This window comes from Lissotriton vulgaris, chromosome 2_1 (assembly GCF_964263255.1).
Source record: "Lissotriton vulgaris chromosome 2_1, aLisVul1.2, whole genome shotgun sequence".
Taxonomy (NCBI): Eukaryota; Metazoa; Chordata; class Amphibia; order Caudata; family Salamandridae; genus Lissotriton; species Lissotriton vulgaris.
The window spans coordinates 79,134,533-79,161,510 of record NC_141687.1 but is presented as its reverse complement, the minus strand read 5'-3'; the positions used below and the strand labels follow the sequence as shown (position 1 = coordinate 79,161,510).

Genomic DNA, 26,978 nt, shown 5'->3' with positions numbered 1-26,978 from the left:
CAGGTGTGATAAATCTCATAGAACAATGTAAATGTAAATGTAGATGTAGTATACTTGTAAAGCGCACAGCTGCCCCAGCACTGCATAACGCTGTGGAACCCTTCCTGACTCTCCCAGTGAGATGTCCACTCCTGGGCACCCCCAGGCATCCCAGTTTTGTTGGGGCCGTTGTGGAGATTAAGCAAGCTATTGCCCAGAGTTGCAGCGTGGGACCCATGATTAGAGTAGGCGCCGAGGCGAGAATTATCGAGTCCGCGGACATTGAACCCAAGACCCTGCTGCGTCGGGAATTGAACCCTGGTCTCAGGCCATATCTTTGCTTCAGAGTCTGCCGCTTCTAACCAGTGAGCCACGCTTCTCAACAATGAGGTAACTGACAGAGAACATGGCACTTGGAAGAGGTCTGGCTCTTGGTGTCTGCTGGGCATGCCATTGCAGTGTAGATTATTTCTCACATTGACCTGAGTTGAAGTTTTGAAGTCAGCTCTCGTTGAAAGAAGTTACCATATGTTTAGAGAATCTGTTTATTAGGGATGGACTTCCTGAAATGCTGGTGATTGACCGTAGGGTGTAAGATTTGAATGGGATGCAGAAAGTTTGGGATGAGAATGGGATTGAGTGTTGTACTATGATGTATGTGGCAATTGAACCATTCCATTTTCATGATGGTCCGTTGTTTTCTATGATAATTATTAATATGAATCTTGAACAATGACAAATTAATCAATGGCTGATGAAAACATTATTGCATATTTATGAGCGCGGAGGAAGTTCTACTCTTTTAACAAAACGCTTTGGCTGCTCAGTGGCTGTTATTATAGAACACAATGAATTTTAGTATAGACAATTTTCAAAATATACAGGACTGTGGACTTCTTACGGACTGGGTGCATCATTCCACATTACTGTTTAAAAATATTTTTGCGTTTTTATTTGCAGTAGCCTGATTTAGTTCATCCCATTTCTGTGAGTTTAGAGTCTTTTTCTTGGTTACTAGCCTTTTATATTTTTTCCTTAGATCAAAATAGCCTTTTTAGTGGCACAATGATAGAGTGGTCTTCGGGTACAAGAAAGCTTATGTTTCTTTTGCCAGCACTCTGTATCAAATCATTAGTGCCTGTTATTTGATTTTCCTCCCAACTTTCCTATTCCCCCTCTCTTCTGGCCCTATTAATGGGCTCTGGTGTCCTTGCTGCCATTCCCACTATCCGAAGCAACCGCGGGGCCATATTAGAGCCATCTCCGGCCAACACTCCCTCACTGTCCCCAAATAAATCAATCAATCAATAATCTTCATTCTACCTTAATGAGGTCATAAAAGAAAAGACAGACTAAATACAATCTAAATGACACAATATAACATTTGTTAACAATAAAAACACACTTAATGAGACAGTTCAGATATCGATTCATTGTCTTGCCCCTGTTAAAAGCACACTTCCATAGATTTTCTGGTTCTACAAGAGGATTTAAAAAGCAGACATGCTAAAACATACATCAGGGGAGCACAGCGATTGCAGCTAAAACAGAGCTCCCCTACACCGGTGGAGCCCTGATTATTAGTTGGGGCTTTAAATAGTGCTCCTGTGAGAATTTGTACGAGCAGACGAAAAAAGTAAAGTGCAAAAGAGACTGCTCCGAATTGTTGTCGCATGGACAAGGCGGTACAACATTTGCCTTGGTGTTAAATACGTTTTTAAAACACAATAGCCAGTGTATTGTTCCTGTTCTAAAATGAAATAAAAGTGATCTCTCCGAATGGGAGAGGCCTCTGGATCAATATCAAAACACACAAGATGATGGACGGAATGTTGCACATTGGCTAAACATTCATCCTCAGCCACAGATCTGGGTTTAAGCAATCGTTATTTTGCTCACCACGCTACCCCAGTTCAGACATGGCCATATGCAAATCAGTCTTGACCCTGTGCCTTATGGGAACAGTCCAGCTCGAACTGCCAAGCCATGTCTTCCCTGGACCGTAATCAAGCATCCTAGGACCGGTTTCTGGCTATTAGCCGCCATCAGCCAGGATAGCTTGACTCCAGTGGTGGCGTAGTGAGCACGGGACCCACGTCTGGGCATACCCTTCCCACATAGAGTGAACAGTAAAACACACAAGATAATGGACGGAATGTTGCACATTGGCAAAAGATTCACCCCCAGCCACAGATATGGGTTTAATCCCTCGTTATTTTGCTCACCAAGCCACCCCAGTTCAGACATGGCCATTTGCAAATCAGTCTTGACCCTGTGCCTCATAGGAACAGTCCAGCCCGAACTGCCAAGCCGTGTCTTCCCTGGACCGGAATCAAGCATCCTAGAACCGGTTTCTGGCTATCAGCCGTCATCAACCAGGATAGCTTGACTCCAGTGGCGTAGTGAGCATGGGACCCACGTCTGGGCATACCTTTCCCACATAGGGCGAACAGCAAAACACACAAGATGATGGACGGAATGTTGCACATTGGCAAAACATTCACCCCCAGCCACAGATATGGGTTTAATCCCTCGTTATTTTGCTCACCACGTCACCCCAGTTCAGACATGACCATATGAAAATCAATCTTGACCCAGTGCCTCATGGGAGAGGTTCAGCCCGAACTGCCAAGCCATGTCTTCCCTGGAATGGAATCAAGCATCCTAGGACCGGTTTCTGGCTATCAGCCGTCATTAGCCAGGATAGCTTGACTCCAGTGGCGTAGTGAGCACGGGACCCCCGTCTGGGCATACCCTTCCCACATAGGGCGAACAGCAAAAAACACAAGATGATGGACGGAATGTTGCACATTGGCAAAACATTCACCCCCAGCCACAGATCTGGATTTAATCCATCGTTATTTTGCTCAACACACCACCCCACCCCAGTTCAGACATGGCCATATGCAAATCAGTCTTGACCCTGTGCCTTGTGGGAACAGTCCAGCCTGAACTGTCAAGCCATGTCTTCCCTGGACCGGAATCAAGCATCCTAGGACCGGTTTCTAGCTATCAGCCGTCATCAGCCAGGATAGCCTGATTCCAGTGGCGTAGTGAGCACGGGACCCCCGTCTGGGCATACCCTTCCCACATAGGGCGAACAGCAAAACACACAAGATGATGGACGGAATGTTGTGCATTGGCAAAACATTCACCCCCAGCCACAGATCTGGGTTTAATCCATCGTTATTTTGCTCACCACGCCACCCCAGTTCAGACATGGCCATATGCAAATTAGTCGGTTGTATGATGTTACAACGCGATCCAAAAGATCGCCATACATCACAACGCATATTTTACAATGCAAGTCGTTACTACGACTTGCACTGTAGGGTGCTGGACTTAGGAATAGTAAGATTTACTATTCTAACTCTAGCCTACGTACAGTAAGGAAGGTGTTGGAATAGTAAATCTACTATTCCTTAGTCTAGAGCGCCCTCCAGCGCACGTTGTGGTAATGACTTGCGTTGTAAAAGACACGTCGTAATGGAACCGCGGTGTTATGACTGAGGTTTAAAGGCTTTTTACCAATCAGTCTTGACCCTGTGCCTCATAGGAACAGTCCAGCCCGAACTGCCAAGCTACATCTTCCCTGGACCGATATCAAGCATCCTAGGACCGGTTTCTGTCTTTCAGCCGTCATCAGCCAGGATAGCCTGACTCCAGTGCCGTAGTGAGCACGGGACCCACGTCTGGGCATACCCTTCCCACATACGGTGAACAGCAAAACACAGAAGATGATGGACGGAATGTTGCACATTGGCAAAACATTCACCCCTAGCCACAGATCTGGGTTTAATCCATCGTTATTTTGCTCACCATGCCACCCAAGTTCAGACATGGCCATATGCAAATCAGTCTCGACCCTGTGCCTCATAGGAACAGTCCAGCCGAACTGCCAAGCCATGTCTTCACTGGATCGGAATCAAGCATCCGAGGACCGGTTTCTGTCTATCAGCCGTCATCAGCTAGGATAGCCTGACTCCAGTGCCGTAGTGAGCACGGGACCCATGTCTGGGCATACCCTTCCCACATATGGTGAACAGCAAAACACAGAAGATGATGGACGGAATGTTGCACATTGCCAAAACATTCACCCCCAGCCAGAGATCTGGGTTTAATCCATCGTTATTTTGCTCACCATGCCATCCCAGTTCAGACATGGCCATATACAAATCAGTCTCGACCCTGTGCCTCATAGGAACAGTCCAGCCCGAAGTGCCAAGCCATGTCTTCCCTGGACCAGAATCAAACATCCTAGGACAGGTTTCTGACTATCAGCCGTCATCAGCCAGGATAGCCTGACTCCAGTGCCGTAGTGAGCACTGGACCCACGTCTGGGCATACCCTTCCCACATATGGCGAACAGCAAAACAAACAAGATGATGGACGGAATGTTGCACATTGGCTAAACATTCACCCCCAGCCACAGATCTGGGTTTAATCCATCGTTATTTTGCTCACCACGCCTCCCCAATTCAGACATGGCCATATGCAAATCAGTCTTGACCCTGTGCCTCATAGGAACAGTCCAACTCGATCTGCCAAGTCATGTCTTCCCTAGACCGGAATCAAGCATCCGAGGACCGGTTTCTGTCTATCAGCCATCATCAGCCAAGATAGCTTGACTCCAGTGGGGCAGTGAGCATGTGACCCACATCTGGGCATACTCTTCCCACATAGGGCAAACAGCAAAACACACAAGATGATGGACGGAATGTTGCACATTGGCAAAACATTCACCCACAGCCACAGATCTGGGTTTAATCCATTGTTATTTTGCTCACCACGCCACCCCAGTTCAGACATGACCATATGCAAATCAGTCTTGACCCTTTGCCTCATGGAAACAGTCCAGCCCGAACTGCCAAGCCATGTCTTCCATGGACCGAAATCAAGAATCCTAGGATCGGTTTCTGGCTATCAGCCGTCATCAGCCAGGATAGCTTGACTCCAGTGGCGTAGTGAGCACAGGACCCACGTCTGGGCATACCCTTCCCACATAGGGTGAACAGCAAAATACACAAGATAATGGACGGAATGTTGCACATTGGCAAAACATTAACCCCCAACCAAAGATCTGGGTTAAATCCATTGTTATTATGCTCACCATGCCACCCCAGTTCAGACATGGCCATATGCAAATCAGTCTTGACCCTGTGCCTCATTGGAACAGTCCAGCTCGAACTGCCAAGCCATGTCTTCCCTGGACCGGAATCAAGCATCCTTTGACCGGTTTCTGACTATCAGCCGTCATCAGCCAGGATAGCCTGACTCCAGTGGCGTAGTGAGCACGGGACCCACGTCTGGGCATACCCTTCCCACATATGGCGAACAGCAAAACAAACAAGATGATGGACAGAATGTTGCACATTGGCTAAACATTCACCCCCAGCCACAGATCTGGGTTTAATCCATCGTTATTTTGCTCACCACACCTCCCCAATTCAGACATGGCCACATGCTAATCAGTCTTGACCCTATGCCTCATAGGAACAGTCCAACTCGAACTGCCAAGCCATGTCTTCACTAGACCGGAATCAAGCATCCGAGGACCGGTTTCTGTCTATCAGCCATCATCAGCCAAGATAGCTTGACTCCAGTGGTGCAGTGAGCATGTGACCCACATCTGGGCATTCCCTTCCCACATAGGGCAAACAGCAAAACACACAAGATGATGGACGGAATGTTGCACATTGGCAAAACATTCACCCACAGCCACAGATCTGGGTTTAATCCATCGTTATTTTGCTCACCACAGCACCCCAGTTCCGACATGACCATATGCAAATCAGTCTTGATCCTTTGCCTCATGGAAACAGTCCAGCCCGAACTGCCAAGCGATGTCTTCCATGGACCGGAATCAAGAATCCTAGGATCGGTTTCTGGCTATCAGCCGTCATCAGCCAGGATAGCTTGACTCCAGTGGCGTAGTGAGCACAGGACCCACGTCTGGGCATACCCTTCCCACATAGGATGAACAGCAAAATACACAAGATAATGGACGGAATGTTGCACATTGGCAAAACATTAACCCCCAACCAAAGATCTGGGTTAAATCCATTGTTATTTTGCTCACCATGCCACCCCAGTTCAGACATGGCCATATGCAAATTGGTCTTGACCCTGTGCCTCATTGGAACAGTCCAGCCTGAACTGCCAAGCCATGTCTTCCCTGGACAGCAATCAAGCATCCTAGGACCAGTTTCTAGCTATCAGCCGTCGTCTGCCAGGATAGTTTGACTCCAGTGGCGTAGTGAGCACGGGACCCATGTCTGGGCATACCCTTCCCACATAGGGCGAACAGCAAAACACACAAGATGATGGACGGAATGTTGCACATTGGCAAAACATTCACTCCCAGTCATAGTTCTGGGTTTAATCTATTGTTATTTTTCTCACCACGCCACTCCAGTTCAGACATGGCCATATGCAAATAGGTCTTGACCCTGTGCCTCATTCACTCGTTATTATTCACTCTCTTTCCTTCTAGGGACCATTGACCTTATCTTCAGAGTATCTACTCTGATAAAAACTACATAGAATTGGACAACATGCTTTTCTCACATTTTAGGTCCTGAAGAAAGCCTGCAGATCCCCTTCAGAAGCACGTACAAGGGCTGAAACATGTTGACTAACTTATTGGAAACAGTAAAATAGTGCGGAGGATTCATAATTAATCCTTCACTGCACAAATCACACTCCAGTTTTTATCCTGACTTTTCCTCCCATACACCAGACAGAATAAATCATTTATGGCAGTATGCGGAAGGATTTTTATACTTTTCACCTCACTTGAGCACTTTTCACAGATCACCGATTTCTGATCACTACTGTATAAACCAGTGGTTCCCTCCAGGTGGAGGAAGCATGCAGAAAGAGACCCGATGATGATGCTGGCACGTAAATAACAAAGGCGAAAAATCAAGATAAACCGCCACTCGATCAACCTACGTGAATGAGGGTTTTTTAAGTACTCCGTAGAGTACTGACTGATAGAACAAATATATGTATAGTACACCAGGAATTGTGGGAAATATAAGTAGAAGAGCAGCGGTGCCTGAGTTACATAAAAGTGTACATATCCGTGCAGATAGACAGTAGAACAAAGAAGAGTACGAACAGCAGGCTACATAAGAGTGCTGAGGTAGTTAAGGAGGGGGAATCCGGGTGGGGAGACTAGTGACATATTTTTCCTTGGGATACCACTACAAGGAATAAGGGGGGGTGAAATGAAACATAAGTCCAAGACTCGGGCAAGTAACAGAGTGAGGGAAGGCAGAGGACTGAATGGGGGGCACGGTCAAACAGGGAGTGGGGCGAGGCCAAGACTTCAGTGAAATAGGAATTTGTTGGATAGGAATGTTTGTACTTCTATCTTGAAGAGGAATGAGGATGGGTTAAATCTGATCTCAGTGGGGAGAGAGTTCCAGATATTATGGGCCGTTCCGGAGAAAGAACGATGGTGGGTTTTATTCTCCTTGAATTTTTGTGGTTTGAGCCGTAAGGAGCTCATACTTTTAATGGATCTGTTCCCACCCGACAGGGTCAGTTTCAGGGACAGGTAGGGGATGTTGTGGTGCAACACTTTATGGGTCATGCATGTTATTTTGAGATCCATCCTGGCCTCAAGTGACCACCCATATTGTCTCACCCATACTTATGTATGCCACAGAACACTCCTGATTAATGCGATTATTAACTACCAACCTTTCCTGCCACAATAGGTGGTGTATCATCCTGTTCTCTCCTTTCATCTTTTTTTGGCACAAAACAGATTAGTGAAATGATAAGGTAACGTAGGGTTTGTTAACGGACCTGTCAGCCATCCTCGTCCACTTCTTTCGACAGTTTTTTCCATATAATCTCCTATCTGCCCCAACATGATTTTAGGTTGTCTGTCCACCGTCTCTTCTGTGGACCTGTATACAGGAGCCCAAAACCCACTATCCGACGGTTGCATGATCCGGGTACATTTTCAGCCAGTGCTCCACAACCTTCACTCTAACTGGAGTGACCCCCTTTTACCCTCTAATGTCCTCCTCCCTCTGGCCCCATGCTGACCTCCTTGCCCGCTGCTGCAATGCAGTAACAGGTGCCATCAACTACAATTTTAATATTTTTGGCATAACTTGCACAGATAATGATAACTGGCCTCTTTTCTATAGTTTTAGCAGGTGCCATTGGCGAAGCTTCTCCCTGCTTGATCCATGCCCTCACTCACTGAGGTGGGACACCCTGGAAAATGCATAACTTTAGGAGCACGTTAGCTAAAAGTAACAGAAATAAATCTGTGGTAAAACGCTGAAATGATGAATGGTTTGATAGAGAGCATTGAAAATGCAGTTTTAAAGCTATAGGGCCAGGTGGGTATAGACCAGGCATGTCAGCTGTGATTCAGTGTACATGCTGCCCATGTTCTCCTATCATCTTTTCTTATTCAGTTTGGGTTGGAGTCTAGAGCCGGGGGCTCCACAGCCTGCAAGAGGCCATGACTGTGATGTTAAGGAACGCATTTATAGCTCAGAGGATTACCAGTGGTGGAGTCGCCATGTTTGATTTGTTCTGCAATGGGAGATCTTTCTTGTCCAAAGTCACTCTCCTGGAGCAGGAACCACATTGTACTGTAGTAAAAGGGGTAGTGTTCTGTGTGAGACCTGGATTGGACCTGAGTCACTAACCAATGGCAAACTAGTCTTTCTTTTAAAAAAAACAATGGTGAGCCCACTCTAGCTGACAACCTGATGTTCTGACACATAATTGGTGGAAGGGTTTAGTTAGCCTATCTCTCACTGAAAATAAAACATGTCACCCATTGCCTAAAGGATGGCATTAAATCACTCAAGCTACCTTCCTTCCTGCCTTGAGGTGATCAGTGGCATAGACCAGGAGGTGGCCCCGGACAGTATGTTCATCCTTCTGTGCTCCCCTTCCTGTGGGGCACATTGCCAGTCACACCCGGCACCCTGCTCGGGTGTGAGAAGTTCATTTAAACAGAGGTATGCTGCTTCCAAATAAAACACGCACTCAATCAATCAGCATTTATAAAGCATGGCTTATCACCCAATAGGGTATCCAGGTTGAAGCACACAATACCTTAACTAGTTCTGTCTGGAAAATGTTGTCACAACTGAGGCAGTCTGACTCACTTGTACTTTGTAAATGGAATCTGAATTTCTTCCCCAGTGCCTTTCTCCACCCACTTACCACAGAGGTAAATATCTGCACCCTGTGACTTGGGGCTCCTTTCTTGATTAGAGAGAATGCTCTCAAAATGCAGATACACAATCTGTATTTCATTGATCATTTTATAAACGCTCAATGTTCAAAAATTTGCTAAGCGCAGTAATTAAATTAACTTTCAAGGTAATTGTATTCGTTCAACACATGTTGGATTGTGTGTATGATAGTCGTGGGCAATGAAGTACTGGGTGGACATAGTGTCAGAAGGCCCTCCTCAAAGTGCCTGGGTCTTCTATGGGCTGTGAGTGTTTTTGAACATAAGCCATGTGCAGCTCAGTAAATCATTGGTTTGCCACCTCTCAATAAGGCGAAGGAGCCGAGCCTTGGGCAGACGGCACGCCAATATTTGGCTGATGACCCATCACAACCCAGTTCTAAAACACCGTCTGAAGATTGTATTTCCTCAGTTCTATGTGAAGCATCTTAGACGTTTAGCAACTTATGCAACAGGGGGCATTAACTTGGCTCTGGTAGAAGATAAGATGGCTTCCAGCAATGCATTGACGTCAATGGATGTCTTTTTATTACGTGAATGGTATTTTACCTGACCATGGGCCTCAACAAAGACTGTCTGTATCCCAAAAAGAAGTCTAACCAAGAGAGCCATGGCCTGCGGTATTTCCCCCCTTCAGGTCTTAAAGCAGCCCTGCGGGAGAGATGCACAATTTCTGCTTAGGCGGATATGGGATTTGCTGCTGTTTTCTGTGCAAACCCTAAGAGTTCTGCAATTTTTCACAAATGTATTACCTGCAGAAGGACCTGTAGGACATGAGGACTGCAGCCAATATAAGGACAACTTCAAGGGCAGCATTTAGCTTCCAGCCCTGGTACTGAGGAGAACTTCTCTTTTAGGCAGATACGCACATGTGCTCAGGCAAAATGTAGCCACTTATGGTCAAAATGAGCCAATGGCAGAAGTGGACTGACCCATGCTGCCTGCTATGGTGAGCAGACGCAAGAATGTTAGTAGTACTGACCAATGGATGAAGAGAGCCGACCCAAAGTCCCTCTATGCATGCATGTATAAAGTTTCTGTCCTGTGATCTATGTGTTCAGCAAGACTCAGGCTGGTGTTCTAAGCAGTGGCGTAACAAGAGTACCTCAGGCTCTAAGGCAAGGAAAGAATGAAAACCAACTCCCATGGCCCTCACCTCTCACCCCCACCCATATCCACCTAACCCCAGTTGGGTAGTAAAAGATACAGTCATAAGAGGGGTTTAGTTGGCCCAAAGACGCCTGCGTTCTCATTCTACTGTGACACTCCTGACTCTAAGGGTGCAGTGACAGCACATCCCCCGATGAGCCTGCAGTGCACTGCCCCCTCCAGCAGAGGGAGTTCTGGGTCTGTGAACGTTCTGCACTGCTGCCGCCATCTTGTTCCTGTGCTAGGCAGGAGCAGGTGCTTTCAACATTGTTAGATTGGACATCAAGCGTCTATGCTTGGCTCGGCTGACATTTGCTAAAGATCACATTTTGCTAACTATAAATACATGATACATTACCATCTGTTTTTGGAGCTGTTGTTCTTGATGCACTGTCAACACTTTGTGTCAGTTGTTGCTAACACAAGCAGTTATATAAAATGTAATTATATGAGAATACACAGAGAAAAGCTAAATGTGTATAAATTCCTATTGTCACACATTGTATGTTTGCCCAAGCCACATTCTAGGAATTGTGTTTTATCAATATGGTAATGTGCAGAGCGTGCTAGCAAGGATTCCAAGAAATCTTGCCTCATCAAAATTCAACCGGCGGGGGCCTTCTTCGAATCCTTGTGGCTAGATGCAAATGAAGGTATGGAGACGTGCGATGGAGAAGGTGCCTCCTGCATTAACAAAGTGGACTGGTTGCAGCCCCTATCGCTTTTAGGGATCCCTGCAAGGCCAGGGTGCAGTGTCAAAAAGTATCACATGGCAAAGGGCCACGAGGGGGAGCATCCAGCATATCTTCCATACTCTGCCCCTGATGCCCATACCTGAGAGTCACACTGTGAAAAATACCCCTTTGATTGCTCCTTCTCTGCAAAGGTTAACTCCCTGACAAAGGCATCCTGTCACCTTCCAATGCTTTGCTACTGCGTGAGTGCAGAATTGCATTGATGCATTTCATTGGACCTGCCGCCCGTAGGTAATTTATATACATATGAGCCGAGTATGGTGGCTTACAGGCACATGCATCAAAGGTTTTTGCGATCGCAAACGGTGCGATTCGCAAAAAAACGCTTGTTTGCGATCGCAAAATTAGCTTTTGTGATGCATCAAGGGTCAAGGCCCTCGCAATTTGAGAATTTGCAATTAATTGCGAGTTCTCATATTGCAATTCTATTTAAGGAATTGAAAAATTTAGATTCTTTAAATGCAATGCATCAAAGTAAAATAATTCGCGATTTCGCTAATAAGGGGTGCAAATTACCATGAAGTTGAACTTCATGGTAATTTGCAAGAACTTTGAAAAATGCCCTTAAGAGCATTTTTCAAAGTTCCATTTTGCGCACACACATGCCCCTGGAGCCTCTAGGCCCATAGGAATGAACAGGGGGGGTATTCCTTAAATGTGGAATTAAGGAATGCTTAGAAATCGCTATTTTTTAAGCAATTTCTACATGCATAGGCTTTTGCGATTCCTTAATTGCAATTCCTTAAAAATCGCAATTAAGAAATCACAAAAGCCAACATTGATGCATGTGCCTGTATGTGGACTAATGCATCCACTTCAGGGGCCTGTGCTCGACCTCATGGTCATAGGTTCAAATCCTGGCGGGTCCACTCAGCCTTTTATCCATCTGAGGCCGATAAAATGAGTACAATTGAGTTGGGTAATAATAAACATCTGTTATTCAGCGCCTTGAGACCCATGGGTGATAAGTGCGCTTTACAGATACAAGTGTTACGTAAATATACATGAGTTAATGGAGGTTGCTGTTCATACGGGCTCCCTATACTTTTATGACATAGCTGCAATTTCTCTAATAAACTTTGCTATCAGGGGAGGGCAATAATTGGGGGTAGCATGATGTCCGTTCAATGTATGGCCACGTGTGTCGTGACGTAGGTCAACATGTGACTTATACACCACCTGATATCTGTGAAAACAACATTACAGACGCAAACTTGTGCATCGACTTTCAAGTTCTCTAATTTGTACAAAGAAAGTTCATGTGAACATTTAGAAAATGCCGGAATTTTGCCAAAATAACTTCTCATGTAACTAGGAAGCACAATAGTGGATTGGAGGACGTTGTGGCTGTAAGACAACTGTTGCCTACAAATGCACAGAGTGACACCCCTAAGAGGTCTGTAAATTGAATACAGTGGAGTGCAGTAATATTGACATATTTTGAGATTGTTCTAAAAATAACAGTTTGTGCTGTTATTTGCTGTTGCACAGCCTTTTGAATAGCAGATTATTCGCCACATTGTTTGGTCTCTTGGCGCTGTTGAGGTGTCATCTCATCTGCAAGTGGTTGCTCTTACTATTGGCAGTCCCCTCAGGAACATTAGTAGTGTCATGGTCTTCCCTTCCAAGCATTGTGTTACCTTACCTAAGGAGGCGAGGGAATGTTAGACTGGAGAGATCAAAATCGGAGCATAAAGTTGGGTATGTTTAGTGTTTTGAGTGTGCCTTGTGGGATATTGTGTGTTGGAGTTTGGTGCTGTCTGCTTCGTTCCCCTGAGTGTGATTAGCAGTATTTCTATGTTTAAGTGAGCCTAGAGAGGATGAAACCTGTGTCCTAGGTTGTGTGTAGTATACTTGAGTCAGTCAGAGTGCTGCATAAGGGTAGTTTGTTTTTAAGTGTGTATTTATACATTGCAGAGTCACTTAGCGTTTTTGGTCTCTTGTGGTGCATGAATGACAGCAGTTGCACTTGAAAAGGATTATGTGCCTGCACAGAGCTGGTGTTGGCCCACGTCATCAGTGTTACGGCATCCCTTCTTCCTGAGGGTGCGCCCGCTGCTTCTGTCTCAATGCCTCCATCTTTTTTCATAAATACATTGTATGCCATGGGCTGGTCCCAGGTGTCTGCGGGATCTCCCGGTGGATGACTCCGTAGGGGAGAGGTGGGTCTTGCAACTTTACCTTAACCAGGTTTAGACTGGGGCAGAATATTGGCCCTGCGCCAAATTAAAAGTGGCCCCCCCATTAGCGAATTGGGATAGCTAAAAAAGTGCCCCTCGTTTGCAAGTCAGGGCAATTTTAAACTTGTAAAGACAAGCTGTATAGGTATTTTGCAAGGTATGATAGATTGTATGCATTTGTGCTTGCTGCAAGCAATGTTTGTGTTAGTATCAGAGAAATCAACAGTAAAACCGCCTCATCGGACCATAAAACAGGCCCAGAAAAAGCAAAAAACAACCCATACTCTTATCTCTCAGACCAGCCCTCCAGGCTCAACCTGATTTGCCTTTAGGCCAGTCTGACCCAGACCCTAAACTGAGACAGTGTGGTCCGTGGACCATGTGTATGAGTTTCGTAGCGTGCGTGTCGCTTGGTCTCGTGTGAGCAGGGTGAGTTCTTATCCTGATGTTGATGGTTGTTCAGTCTCTGAGATGGTTTCCTTCTGTACTCGTTGACAGATTTACTAAGATCACAACCAAACCTGTAAAAAAAGCATTGGCAAAGCTGGCAAAGCCAATAGGTCCCACCAATGCTATTTGTTTAAGCCATGTTGTACCTTAGCGTCGCTGCTGTTCACCATGGCTAAAAGTTATTGATGGAGAGGAAAGTGGCATGGAGTGTCTTTCAGTGGCGTGGAGAAGAGTGGAGTAGAGTGTTGTATAGTGGAGTGGCACAGACAGGAGTTGGGTAGAGTGGTGTACTGTGGAGTGGAGTAGAGTGCACTGGCGCAGAGTGTTGTAGAGTATAGTGGCATGAGTGCAGTGCCATAGAGTTGGAAGTTTAGAGTGTAGTGACATAGATTTGAGCGATGCAGAGTAGAGTGACGTAGAGTTCATTGGTAAATAATGTAATAGTGCAGAGTGCAGTGACGTAGAGTTCAGTAGCGGAGAGTGCAGTGTTGCAGAGTATAGTGTTGTAGAGTGCAGGGGTGTGGAGTGCATTGGGGTAGAGTGGTGTAGAGTACAGTGGTGTAGAGTAGAGTGCAGTGGCCTAAAGTGCGGTGAGAGAGATTGAAGTTGTGTAGAGTGCATTGGCGTAGAGTGCAGTGGCATATAGAAGATTGTTTCAGAGTAGAGTTTATTGGAATAAAATGAAGTGGTGCAGGATAGAATGCAGTGCCATAGAATGCGGTGACATAGAGTGTAGTGGCATAGAGTAGATGGTTTCAGAGTAGAGTGAAGTGGCGTAGAGTAGAGTGGTGCAGGATACTGTGCAGTGGCGTAAAGTGTATTGGCATAGTGTAAAGAGGTGTAGAGTGCAGTGATGCAGAGTAGGTTAGAGTGACGTACAGTAGATTGGCATAGAGTGCAGGGGTGTAGAGATTACTATTACAGAGTAAAGTGCATTGGCATAGAGTGCAGTGGGGTAGAGTGTCATAAGGTGGAGTGGCATAAAGTGGAGTTGAGCAGAGTAGATTACAGTGGCCTAGACTGTAGTGGTGTAGAGTGCAGCAGCGAAGAGTGCAGTGGCGTGGAGAGGTGCTGAGTAGTGTTGTGGCGTATAGTAGAGTATGCATTGTGTGGTAGCACACTGCCATTGCAGACAACACATTTTCAATTGAAATGACCTTAACATTTGCACAGACATACAGTTTTACTAATAAAGCTATACAGCTCACAATTGATAATGTGTGGAGATGTCACTACCTAGTGTATTGATTTGTTTTGATCATATTAAATTATTTGTTTCAAACGCACTTCAGAATTAACAAAACATGTGCTTCATTTGTGCGTATATCATTCTGATATATTCTGAAATACGGGCACAGTTCATTTATATTTTGTTATGTGCAAAAAAACAACCTTTCGTACCTGCAGTATTCAGCAAGTTTGTCACAAAAATCCTCTCACTTTAAAGTCTGAGAAAGAAGAAAATTAAACACCAAGCTCCCTCGGAAGACAGAGCCTGACATTGACCTCTGTCTTTCAATGCACAGCCAATATGACAAGATAAGAACAAGATTTACAGGGCAGTTTACAGAAAGGAGCCCTCGTGGAAGAATACAAAGGGAGTTGGGAGGGACAAACGCACACTGGACAACCTAAAACAAATAAAGCCAGCAAATTGAAGCCAGAAAATGTTCGTTATTACCACAAAGCCAATGGTAAGCAATGGGCGGAAAGCATACCCAGGGAAGCTTTATGAATGTCCCCAAAATGTCTTTAGCAAACCGGATAGTTGTGCTGTCTGGTATGCTTTGACCTAAACAGCTGTGTTAAATTGCACGAACTGTCACATTTAGTGTGTTGTCAAATTTATCATAAGTTTGCAGAGAGGGGTGACATCATCAATGAAAACGCAAATAACACTGCTCTTATGTAACACAGTTTAGCATTGTGCCACGATGCAAAGACTAACTAGCGGTATCTTGTGGGACTTTTGTTCTCAAGGCATAACCTTGACTACAGTTATCTTCACACAGACGACTGCCCAAGGCTACCTTGTGTAATATGTGTACTTTTGGTGATTGCTACATGTATTACGTGTTGTTAAATCATGCAATGTTGGCTAGCCCTGCTTTTGCCCATTATTTGCCGGTAGCATGCCATAGAACCCCAAGTCATGCTACTTTATATGAATTCAGTGGGCATGGGTTTGTATTGACTCCTATAGGTGTTTCCGCAGTTTCCACCACATAATTTCTGCTTTGCATACCTTATCAAGGGTTTTGCACTTCACTGTGCAATGTCATCTAACCCTGAACCCATGAAGCTTTTGGTGTAAAAACATGATCTTGCAGAATAATTCAGTTTCTGGCTATTCCTGGGCCCATGTGTCCTTGCTCTTCTAAGGAGGCTTGGCAGACCCAGGGCTGGAAGGGATGGTACGAGAGATAGGTGACAGAGGGTTGGAGGAAGTGACAGAGAGGAAACCGGGGGCCTGAGGGAGATGGTTGATAAGGGGTGTAGTGATTGTACATCCGAGTGATCTTCGTCCTAGGGTGTGAGCTTGCTGCTCCCATTACTGTTGTTAGGAGATGTTCTGGGGGAGACGACTGGGCTCATTTCTACTGGGCCTTTTTTCTGGTCATGGAGTCATACTACAGCCTCAGTGGGGTCTCCCTGTGCAATGCGCTGTGAGGGAGTAAAGCAGCGGCTGCTGTCTAGGGGGAAGGTGGGGAGGCTGGAGGGTTGTCAGCCAATAAGGAGTTCTGTAGAAGTCCTGCATGGGGGTGAAGTGGCTCTCCAGGGTATACACAGGGCTAGAAGACCCTAGCGGTATGCCGGGGTTCTAAGCATTGACCCTCACCCCTCTATTTCTGTCTCCCGCAAGGAGTCATATGTACATGCTGCCCCTGAAGATTGCAGGAAAGGCAAGGAACTACAGACACATATTCATAGAGCAGAGTGGGTGGAGTTATGAACAAGTAAGTGAACATATGTGGAGTGCATGTTCCTTCGCAGGAGAGGCTGTGGGTCCTCAATGGGAAGCTTCGACAGACTGATCTCCGGAAGCTAGGCCTCCTGGGTCATTTGTTGAGGGGTAGTGAAGTGTAGATTTGAATAGAAAGGGGTGCTGAAGAATCGGGTGTGAGATGTAGAGTTTATGTAGGATGTTGGGTGAATCTATGGTGCGATTTATTTATTTATTATTGAAATTTATAAAGCGCATACGTTTGCCCGTGGGCGTCTTGGCGCTAAGATTACTGTTAGGATCTCTGGAGGTGGCCGCACAGTGCCAAAAAGGACTTGTTACTGGTTAAACAACCACATGCGATTGACAAATTACCTGTAGGAGGTAGGGCAGGAGTTTAGAATCTTTGCCCAGCCAGTCCCAAGTGACTGTCAACAAGGCAGTCAGCCTTGTTTGTTAGGCTCTTGGACTGGAAGAAGGAGGGATCTGTCACATGACCATAGATCACAGGAACCTGCTGGACACGACTTCCACCAGCGATTTGGTAAGGTAGATGTGAAAGGTTGTATTGTAAATGTAAATGTATTGCGATTTATATAGCGCACGTATCACCCGAAGGCATCAAGGCACTTGCCTTGGGAACCCGTCCTGGCTTTTTTTCCCTGTGAGATAACTCCTACTGGGCATCCCCAAGGTGAAAGCAAGGCATCCCGCAGCGGGTGGGCCGCCATAGTGGAGATTAAGCAAATATTGCCCAAAGTTGCAGCGTGGGACCCCATGATTAGAATCATCACCAAGGCGAGAATTATCGAGTCCGTGGACATTTTTGGGCTCAGGACCCTGCCGCGTCGGGAATTGAACCCTGGTCCTGGGCCAGACCTCTGCATCAGGGTCTGCCGCTCTAATCAGTGAGCCACACTCCTCCACTTCCAGGGGATCCTCATCAATAGTCATAAAGCACTAGAATTTTCCCACCCATGCGCGGGACCCCGGAAACACAATCATATATGTGCCCCACATATATGTATCTCCATATATATTTATACATATATATATATATAATAAAAAAGCAAATGCATTTATACACACTAGAGCTGAATAATGCTGTAAGGATTTCCCATTATATCATAAAGAATACATTAGAAACAGGGAAAAACAACAGCAGAACATGTTTAAAAACTGTGTTAATGCTTAGCACTTAGCACAAACTCTCAGATAGGACTGAAAGCATTGACAGCGCCCTGGCTGCATTGCAGAAACATAGCCTAAAAGGCTAAAAAGCAAACTTATAGCAACATAGCAATAAACTGGCACCGTGCCTTTAAGGCAGTCATGACCCCCAGCTTCCCATCATGCCTCAGGGGTGACAGTTAGGTCAGGTGTTCTTTCTGGCTCCTTCAGGAAGGATCCTGGTTACACAGCTCCACTTCTTTCTGATTTTAGTCATAAATAATCTTAACTTTTTGGGAAATTTTTCACTTACTTCGATGTCTTTCATCTCTTGAAGTAAGGTTTTGTCTTTTTTTGACAGTTTAGGGCATTTTTTCCTCTCAAAATTTCATCTTTTTTTGACCCCTGCCCTTCCTGTGGAAAAAAGAAGGCCAGGTCAGACTCTCATGAGGTCTGTATTCTTTGTTTTTCTAAGGACCATGTCCCCAAGACTTGTCCTCATTGCCAGTCCCTATCCAAAAGGACTCTAAAAGACAGAGAAAGGATCCTTCTTTATGGGAAAAAACATCTTCCAGAGGCAGGTCATCAGTGAGGAAGGGCTCCAAGAGGGCGAGATCTCCATCCAGAAGCAAGGTCCTTCGCTATTCTGCTTCAGCGTCGGGCTCGGCGCTAAAAAATATACCACTGGTGGGTCATTTGTCCAAGAAAAGACCATCGATGGCGGGCTCACCGTCGAGAAGACATCGACATTCAGGTACGTCGTCGACATCGAAGAATCGTGATCCTTTGCTGTCGTCAACCCAGCAACGATCGGCGTCGAGGAGCAGAAGCCCTCTACAATCATCATTTGGCGACGATTGGCATCGAGGAGTAACAGCACTCCGCCGTCGTCAACCCGGCGAGAATCCGCGTCGAGGAGTATAAGTCCCCCACCGTCGTCAGCTTGACGTTCGGCGTCAATGGCGTGTACCCCTCTGTCGTCGTCAGTCCATAGACGATTGATGTCGAGGCTCAGGAGTCCTCCACCGTCGTCAACCAGGCGAAGATCGGCGCCGAGGATCGGAAGCCCTCCGCCATCGTCTCGACAACGATCGCCGTTGAAGATTGGAAGCCCTCCACCATCTTCTCGGCAACGATCGGCGTTGTGGAAGAGGAGCCCTCTGCCGTCATCAACACGGCGACGATCAGTGTCGAGGAGCAGAGGCCCTTCGTCTTCGTCAGCACAGCGACATTCGGCGTCGAGGAGCAGAACCGCTCTGCCGTCGTCAGCTCATCGACGTTCGACGTCGAGACAAAGGGATGCTCTAGCGTCGTCTGTATGGCACTTGACGTCGAGGAACAGAGAGTCAACGTCGAGACCGGTTCCAACACCAGGCCGGACATCGAGGTCGAGAAGGAGGTCCAGGTCGGCGTCGAGAAGGGCTCAATCAGAGCAGGTCACACGCCCGATGCCAAGACCCACATCAGTGAGGTCTGGAGAAGGATCTGTGGTTCTGGTGACAGAGTCAGCATCACAACACTCATCTTCTCACTCTTCAAGACATCCTTCCACGGGGCATTCTCCATCTGCCTCACCAGAAAGGCATTCAGGTAGACCAAGTCATAGATCTCCTTCGCAGCACAGGGAGGCTTCCCCTGCTGTTCATTTGTCCCCGAGATGGCTCCTTCCCCATCATCACTGGAGTAAGGATACAGGAGCATCCCGACAGATGCAAGAATACGCCAGTCCTCTTCATAGATCACCTCTGCAAAGATTAGTGCAGGAAGTAGATAGAGCGTCCTCGCCCACACATGGAGAGCATAAGGGCTGGTCACGGGAGCGCAGACATAGTTCCCATCGCAAAAGAAGAAGGTCCCCTATGTGGTCTTCCTCTTCCACTCGATCCTCGAAGAGGGACTATTCTCCCACTCTATCGGATAGCCCTTTGTCAAGCGTATCACCGATAGATGACATTAACACATATTATGATGTGCTTCAGAGAGGGACTCAGAAGCTGAACATTGAAATGTCTGCTCCTCATGTGGCAACAACAGTTATTTTTGAGACTCTACATCAGAGAGCAGCTTCTAGTCCGTTGCTTCCTCTGGTTCCCGGTCTTCTGGAACTGGTGATGGACATTTTCCTCACACCAGCTACCATTAAGGCTGCACCGACGAGGATCCAAAAGAAATACAAGCCAGCAGCTGCAGACCCTGTGTTCTTGAAATCAAATCCACCTGCGGACTCTGCTATAATTGCGGAAGCAAGGAAAACTCATGCTGTAGCTGCGTCTTCGTCAGTCCCGCCTGATAAAGAAAGTAGTTCCCAGGACTCCTGGGGACGAAAGGTTTGCGGGTCTGCTGCATCATCGCTCAAAGTCTCTACTGCAGCAGCCTTATTAGGTCGCTATGACAGAGCCTTATGGGACTCCTTGAACCACTTCAAGGAAAAATTACCAAAGGAAAATCAAAAGGATTTTGAGGAGGTCATCAAGGAAGGGTCACTTGTTGCCAACCAAGTGATTAGCACAGCAGCGGATGGTGCTACACTGTCGGCGCACTCATATGGGCATGGAATTTGTTCCAGGGGCTCCTCCTGGTTGAGAATAACAGCTCTCAAGCCAGACGCTCGACATAGGATCTTAAACCTCCCTTTTTCCGGCTCCTCCCTGTTTGGCACCCATAGAGATGAGGAAATGGGTAGAATGAAGGCAGAGATCGATATCCTCAAAGCAGTTGGATTGGAGAGTAAGAAAGAGTTGAAACGTCGTTACAGACCCAACCAACGCAAGTGTTCACAACAGAGGGTTCAAACCCCTCAATGGTCCCAGAACAAGAACCAAGGCAAATCACAGTATCAAGGCCGTAAGTCCAACAGAGGTAGAGGAGGTCACCAGCAACAGTCCTCTAACACGGCCAGTGCGGCAGGGAAGCAATGAGCAGGAGCTTCCTCTGGCACCGTTGCCCACTCCAGTGGGAGGAAGTGCTTCACATCATCTGGAAGGGTGGTGCAGCATAACAAAAGATTGTTGGGTGCTAAGTATACTGCACAATGGATACGCACTACGTTTTCGTGTGCCTCCATAGGACATTTCTCTGAAAAGATCTCTCAACACCAGTTAAAGTTGCTTCAGCAGGAAGTGATAACCCTTCTGCAAAAAAAGGCCATAGAAGAGGTTCCTTCCGCGCAGCGAGGGAAGGTAGTTTACTCCAGGTACTTTCTTGTGCCCAAAAGAAGTATTTCGGACTGGACTGTTCCCATGGGGCACAGGGTCAGAGCTGATTTGCATATCGCCATTGTCTAACCCAGGGTGGTGTGGAGTGCAAAAAAACGATGGATTTGGGCCCAGATCTTCGGACTGGGGTGAGTGTGTGACATTGATCCACATTCGGTCCATCACCTGTTTTGTTTGCATATTCCGCCCTAAGTGCGCTGGGGATGCCCAGACGTGGGTCCCAGGCACTCCACACCACTGGAGTCAAGCTAGCCGGGCTGATGAGAGGTGTTACTTCGAAACCGGTCAGGTCCTCGGATGCTTGATTCCGTTCTGGGAAGGACATGGCTTTTGTAGTTCGGACTGGACTGTTCCCATGGGGCACAGGGTCAGAGCTGATTTGCATATCGCCTTTGTCTAACCCAGGGTGGTGTGGAGTGCACAAAAACGATGGATTTGGGCCCAGATCTTCGGACTGGGGTGAGTGTGTGACATTGATCCACATTCGGTCCATCACCTGTTTTGTTTGCATATTCCGCCCTAAGTGCGCTGGGGATGCCCAGACGTGGGTCCCAGGCACTCCACACCACTGGAGTCAAGCTAGCCGGGCTGATGAGAGGTGTTACCTCGAAACCGGTCCGGTCCTCGGATGCTTGATTCCGTTCTGGGAAGGACATGGCTTTTGTAGTTCGGACTGGACTGTTCCCATGGGGCACAGGGTCAGAGCTGATTTGCATATCGCCATTGTCTAACCCAGGGTGGTGTGGAGTGCAAAAAAACGATGGATTTGGGCCCAGATCTTCGGACTGGGGTGAGTGTGTGACATTGATCCACATTCGGTCCATCACCTGTTTTGTTTGCAAAAGAGATCAGAAGCACAAATTCAGACCTATCCTGGACCTTCGCTTGCTAAACAAAGTCATTGTGAAAGAAAAGTTTCGCATCTTGGCCTTTCATCAAATATGTCCACATCTGCAAGCAGGAGATTGGATGTGTTCGGTGGACCTCCAAGATGCGTACTTCCATAAACCTATCATTCCACGTTATCGCAAATACCTTCGATTCGTGGTCGGCAGCAAGCATTATCAGTTCAAAGTCTTACCCTTTGGGCTGAAATCTGCCCCACGAGTCTTTACCTAGTGTATGGCAGTGGTGGCGGCGGCCCTACACAGAAAAGGTCTGTTTGTCTACCCTTACTTAGACGATTGGCTCCTCAAAGGGTCATCCCCTCAAAAAGTAAGGAGCGACTTTCAAGTCTGTCTAAATCTGCTCTGCAGACTGGGGCTTCATGTGAACATGGAGAAGTCAGTTCACCGGCCCACCCAGACAATCCACTATTTGGGCTAGACTCTGGATTCAAACAAAGGAAGAGCGTTATCTTCAGCGGAGAGACTTTCTTCAATGCAGCAGAAGTGCAAAGCTCTGCTCCAGACAGATCGCCCAGCAGTCCGGCAAGTGGCATCTCTGCTGGGATCAATGGCCTCTTGCCTATTTCTCATTCCCACCGCCAGGCTGAGAATAAAACTGTTGCAGCAAGATCTAGAGGACAAGTGGGACCAAGCAACGGGTCGCTGGGAGGACCGAATTGTGCTCTCTCAAGCAGCAAAGTTGTCCATCATGTGGTGGACTCGGCCGCAGAACCTATCGGTGGGAGTCCCTTTCCATCAACCAGTTCTAGTGCAATCGTTGATAACGGATGCCTCTCTGCAAGGATGGGGGCACACATGGGGTGCCTTTAGATACAGGGCCGGTGGTCCACAATCGAACAGCCCTACCATATAAACATGTTGGAGCTACGAGCAGTCCATCTGGCTCTGAAAGCTTTTTGGCCATCGATCACGTCCAACTCAATCCTGATCCAAACAGACAACACGACCACCATGTATTATCTAAACAAACAGGGTAGTACGCGCTCTCACCCTCTATCCCTGAAGGCTCAAGCGATCTGGCACTGTCTTCTGGCTCGGAATCTCTCCATCGTGGCAGTGCACCTTCCAGGTGAGCAAAACGTGCGAGCAGACACGCTCAGTCGGCACTTCGAAGATCAGCCAGATTGGGTGCTACACGACGAGGTGGTGCCAGATATTTTCCAGCAGTGGGGTCGTCCGTCAATAGATTTGTTTGCAGATGACAAAAACAAAATATGCCACACCTTCCCATCCAGATTCCACCGTCCAGGGACAAGGGGGAATGCGCTTTTGTTGGATTGGTCAGAGACAATCAAATCAAATCCTTCTCTGCCTCTGATCCCGAAGGTGGTGTTCAAGCTCATCAGATCCAAAATGAAGATGATTCTGATAGCTCCAGACTGGCCACGTCGGTGGTGGTACCCGGACCATCTGCAGTTGTTGGTACTCCCCCACAGGAGACTGCCTTACAGAGCGGACCTGCTGACCAAAATGGACGGAAGGATTCTCCATCCCAGCCTTCCTTCACTGAACTTGGCAGCATGGCTCCTGAGGTCCTGTAATATGGACTGCATGCACATCCTGAAAGAGGCTAAGAGACCTTCCACAAGAGTGTCGTACGCTTTTAAGTGGAAGAGATTCTACCTATGGTGTGTTCTTAATCATTTTGATCCTACAAAGGGGCAGGAGGAGGTCATTCTTCCTTACCTCCTTTATTTGGCCAAAGCGGGTTTTAAATATTGCTCGATCAGGGTTCACTTGTCAGCCATTACGGCATACAGAAAATCTCCCAGCCAAACTTCTTTTTTCCAATTGCAGGTGGTTAAGGATTTCCTACAGTGGTTGAAGAAAGTGTATCCCCTGGTTCAAACTCCTTCCCCTCCTTGGGAATTCAATCTGGTGCTGTCTAGATTGATGGATCCTCCTTTTGAGCCCATTCATAAAGCCGCATTGCAGCACCTGACATGGCAGATCGCTTTCCTGGTGGCAATAACGTCAGTGCGCAGAGTAAGTGAGATCCAAGTTCTGTGTGCTAAAGAGCCATATACTGTGTTTCACCACAACAGGGTAGTGTTAAGGGCTCACCCTGCTTTTTTGCCAAAGGTTATATCTGATGTCAATATTAATCAGTCAATCTCCCTACCGTCCTTTTTTCCCAATCCTGCAACTCCTGCGGTGAGGTCTCTCCACTCCTTAGACCTTAAAAGAGTGCTCAATTTCTATTTGGAGGGTACGGAGGGTATAAGGAAATCGGATCAATTGTTTTTTGAATTATGGTGCCATGAGAACAGGCTTTCCAGTCTCCAAGAGATCCATTTCAAGATGGATAGTGTCCTGTATAAAATTTACCTACCAGTTGGCAAATAAACCCCTTTTGTTGTCTCCTAAAGCACACTCCAATAGGGGAAAGGCGGCCACAGTAGCTTTCTTGCATGATGTTCCAATGGCGGAGATTTGCAAGGCAGCTACCGGGAGATCGGTTCACAATTCCCCACAAGGCATTATTGTCTAGAATCAGATTCCAGGGCGGATACTCAAGTAGGCCAAGCCTCCTTGAGGAATCTATTCCGATAGTAAGATATCTATCTGAGCTTAGTTATCTGAGTTGGTTGGTTAATTTACCATTCTGTTTCCTTTGCCCTCAGGGGGATGAGGTGAGGCTCGCTATTCTATTCTAGTGCTTATGACTATTGATGAGGATCCTCCTCAGAACAAATTACTTACTTACACTACAATTGAGTGTCTAGTTTTTTCAGAGTTTCTTTACAGACCCTTAGCATCCTCTGTGTGTTGTTATTGATGAGGATCCCCTGGAAGAGAAGGATTAGTTACTTACCTGTAATCCTAGTTCTCTTCCAGGGGTATCCTCATCAAAGTCATGTGCAACCCTCCCGCCTCCCCCGGCGAAGGATTATAGTATTTTTCAAGGTAATGTCAACTCTTTGTGTTATGGCTTTTGAGTCACCGCAAAGAACAACTGACCTAACTGTCACCCCTGAGGCATGATGGGAAGCTGGGGGTCATGGCTGCCTTAAAGGCATGGTGCCAGTTTATTGCTATGTTGCTATGAGTTAGCTTTTCAGCCTTTTTAGGCTATCTTTCTGCAATGCAGCCTGGGAACTGTCAATACTTTCAGTCCTATCTGAGAATTTGTGCTAAGTGCTAAGCATTAACACAGTTTTTAAACATGTTCTGCTGTTTTTTTCACTGTTTCTAATGTATTCTTTATTATATAATGGTAAGTCCTAACAGCATTATTCAGCTCTAGTGTGTATAAGGCTGCATTTGCTTTTTTATTTTATATATATATATATATATATATATGTATATATATATATATATATATATATATATATATATATATATGGAGACACATAGATGTGGGGCACATATATGATTGTGTTTCCGGGGTCCCGCGCATGGGTGGAATATTCTAGTGCTTATGACTTTGATGAGGATACACCTGGAAGAGAACTAGGATTAAAGCAAAGTAACTAATCCTTAGGCGCAAGGATTCTACCATGAACTGGTTGCCATTTAGAAGACCAAAAACGATGTAACATTTTATTGTAAAACCTTACCTCGCATACATACCATGGATCCATACACATAGGTGTGCACTACATAAATAATTCACAATAACATTTGTCCAGAGCTATGAATCGCAGGTGTTATTTGTAGTTTAAGAAAAGTCCCTTGAGAGCTGTTCACATTAAAGATAATTTCTTATGAAGGCAAATGTTGGAGCCTCTCATTTAAAAAATAAACAAGTGTGTTAAGTCTTTCTTTAGGACATGGCATGTTCTTGAGCTGTCCAATTATTTTGTGTTGTTCTTTTGATCATGTCGCCTTACGATTATGCATCCAATGTGGAAGGATCATAGAGGGACGGTGGTAATTGCATACTGTCAGCTTTTGGTACCTTATGGGGTAGTGGAGGTTTCATGTCTCACAAGGTATAGTAAATAATTGCTGGAATGCACCTTGGGTAACTTCTGATAAGCAATTAACCATTGCCCCCTTCCCTCTGATTCACAGATAGTCCGGACGACCGATCAGAAGGGTTGCTCATCGAAAACCAGTTGGACGGCGCACCCGTGGGTGCTGGCAATGGAGGTGGCAGCACCGGCGGAGTCTCGATGAGCAAGCCGGGTAAACCTGGAATGAAACAGATCGCAGTCCACCAAGACAGAACCCAAAACCACCAGAAACAAATGACCAGAATTCACAAACATCCACAACATGGAGATGACTCCAAGAAGCTGCGCCCGCCACCGAGCAGGGTGCGTATTTACTCTCAGTTGCATGTCGGACATGTCCTTAAGATCCTTCAGTGGTGGCCCATGATATATTCAGAGACAAAGAGGTTATAATGTCTTTCACAAATGTACTCCTGTTCTCAGTTTTATTAGTCCATGGGGAGGGAATCGGCTTGGTTGTTGCACAGTGAATGATGGGTAGTAGTTTGCATGTACACATAGGGCCAGATGTACTACGGTTTTTGCATGCGCAAACAGGTTTGTGAACCCATTTGCACATGCAAACCAATCGGGGTATGTACCATTCCAAAATAGCGAGTTGCAATTTATTTGCGACTCGCTATTTTGGAATTGCGAGTCGCTATTAGGAAGTGGAGTTCCCTTCCTAATAGCGAGTGCAACCCCAAGTGCAAATGTTTTGCGACCGCAATTGTGCCTGCAAAACACTGACAAATTACCACCCTCTTCAAGAGGGTGGTAATGAGGTCGCAAAAGGGAAGGGGTCCCTAATGGATATTAATGAACTTCGCAATTTGCGACCCCATTGGGGATTGCAAAACAGTCTAATAACACTGTTACACATGCATAGTACGTCCCACTCAGGGTGACAAATGTAAAAAGTATGATGGACAGAATGCAGAACAATGTCATACATTTACCCCAGTACAAAGATATGGGCCTAAATCCATCGTTTTTTTGCTCCCCACGCCATTCCAGTTTGATCCCAGCCATATGCAAATCAGTCTTGACCC

At 46.4% G+C, this 26,978-nt stretch overlaps 1 protein-coding gene across 1 annotated transcript in view; it reads left to right on the top strand.

Moving 5' to 3' along the window:
* IGFBP2 (insulin like growth factor binding protein 2) overlaps positions 1-26,978 on the top strand; it is a 369,361-nt gene that overhangs the window by 247,191 nt on the left and 95,192 nt on the right. The window contains exon 2 of the mRNA XM_086954489.1: positions 26,006-26,250. Within this exon, the coding sequence (XP_086810615.1) occupies positions 26,006-26,250 (245 nt within the window). The remainder of the gene's footprint in view (positions 1-26,005; positions 26,251-26,978) is intronic.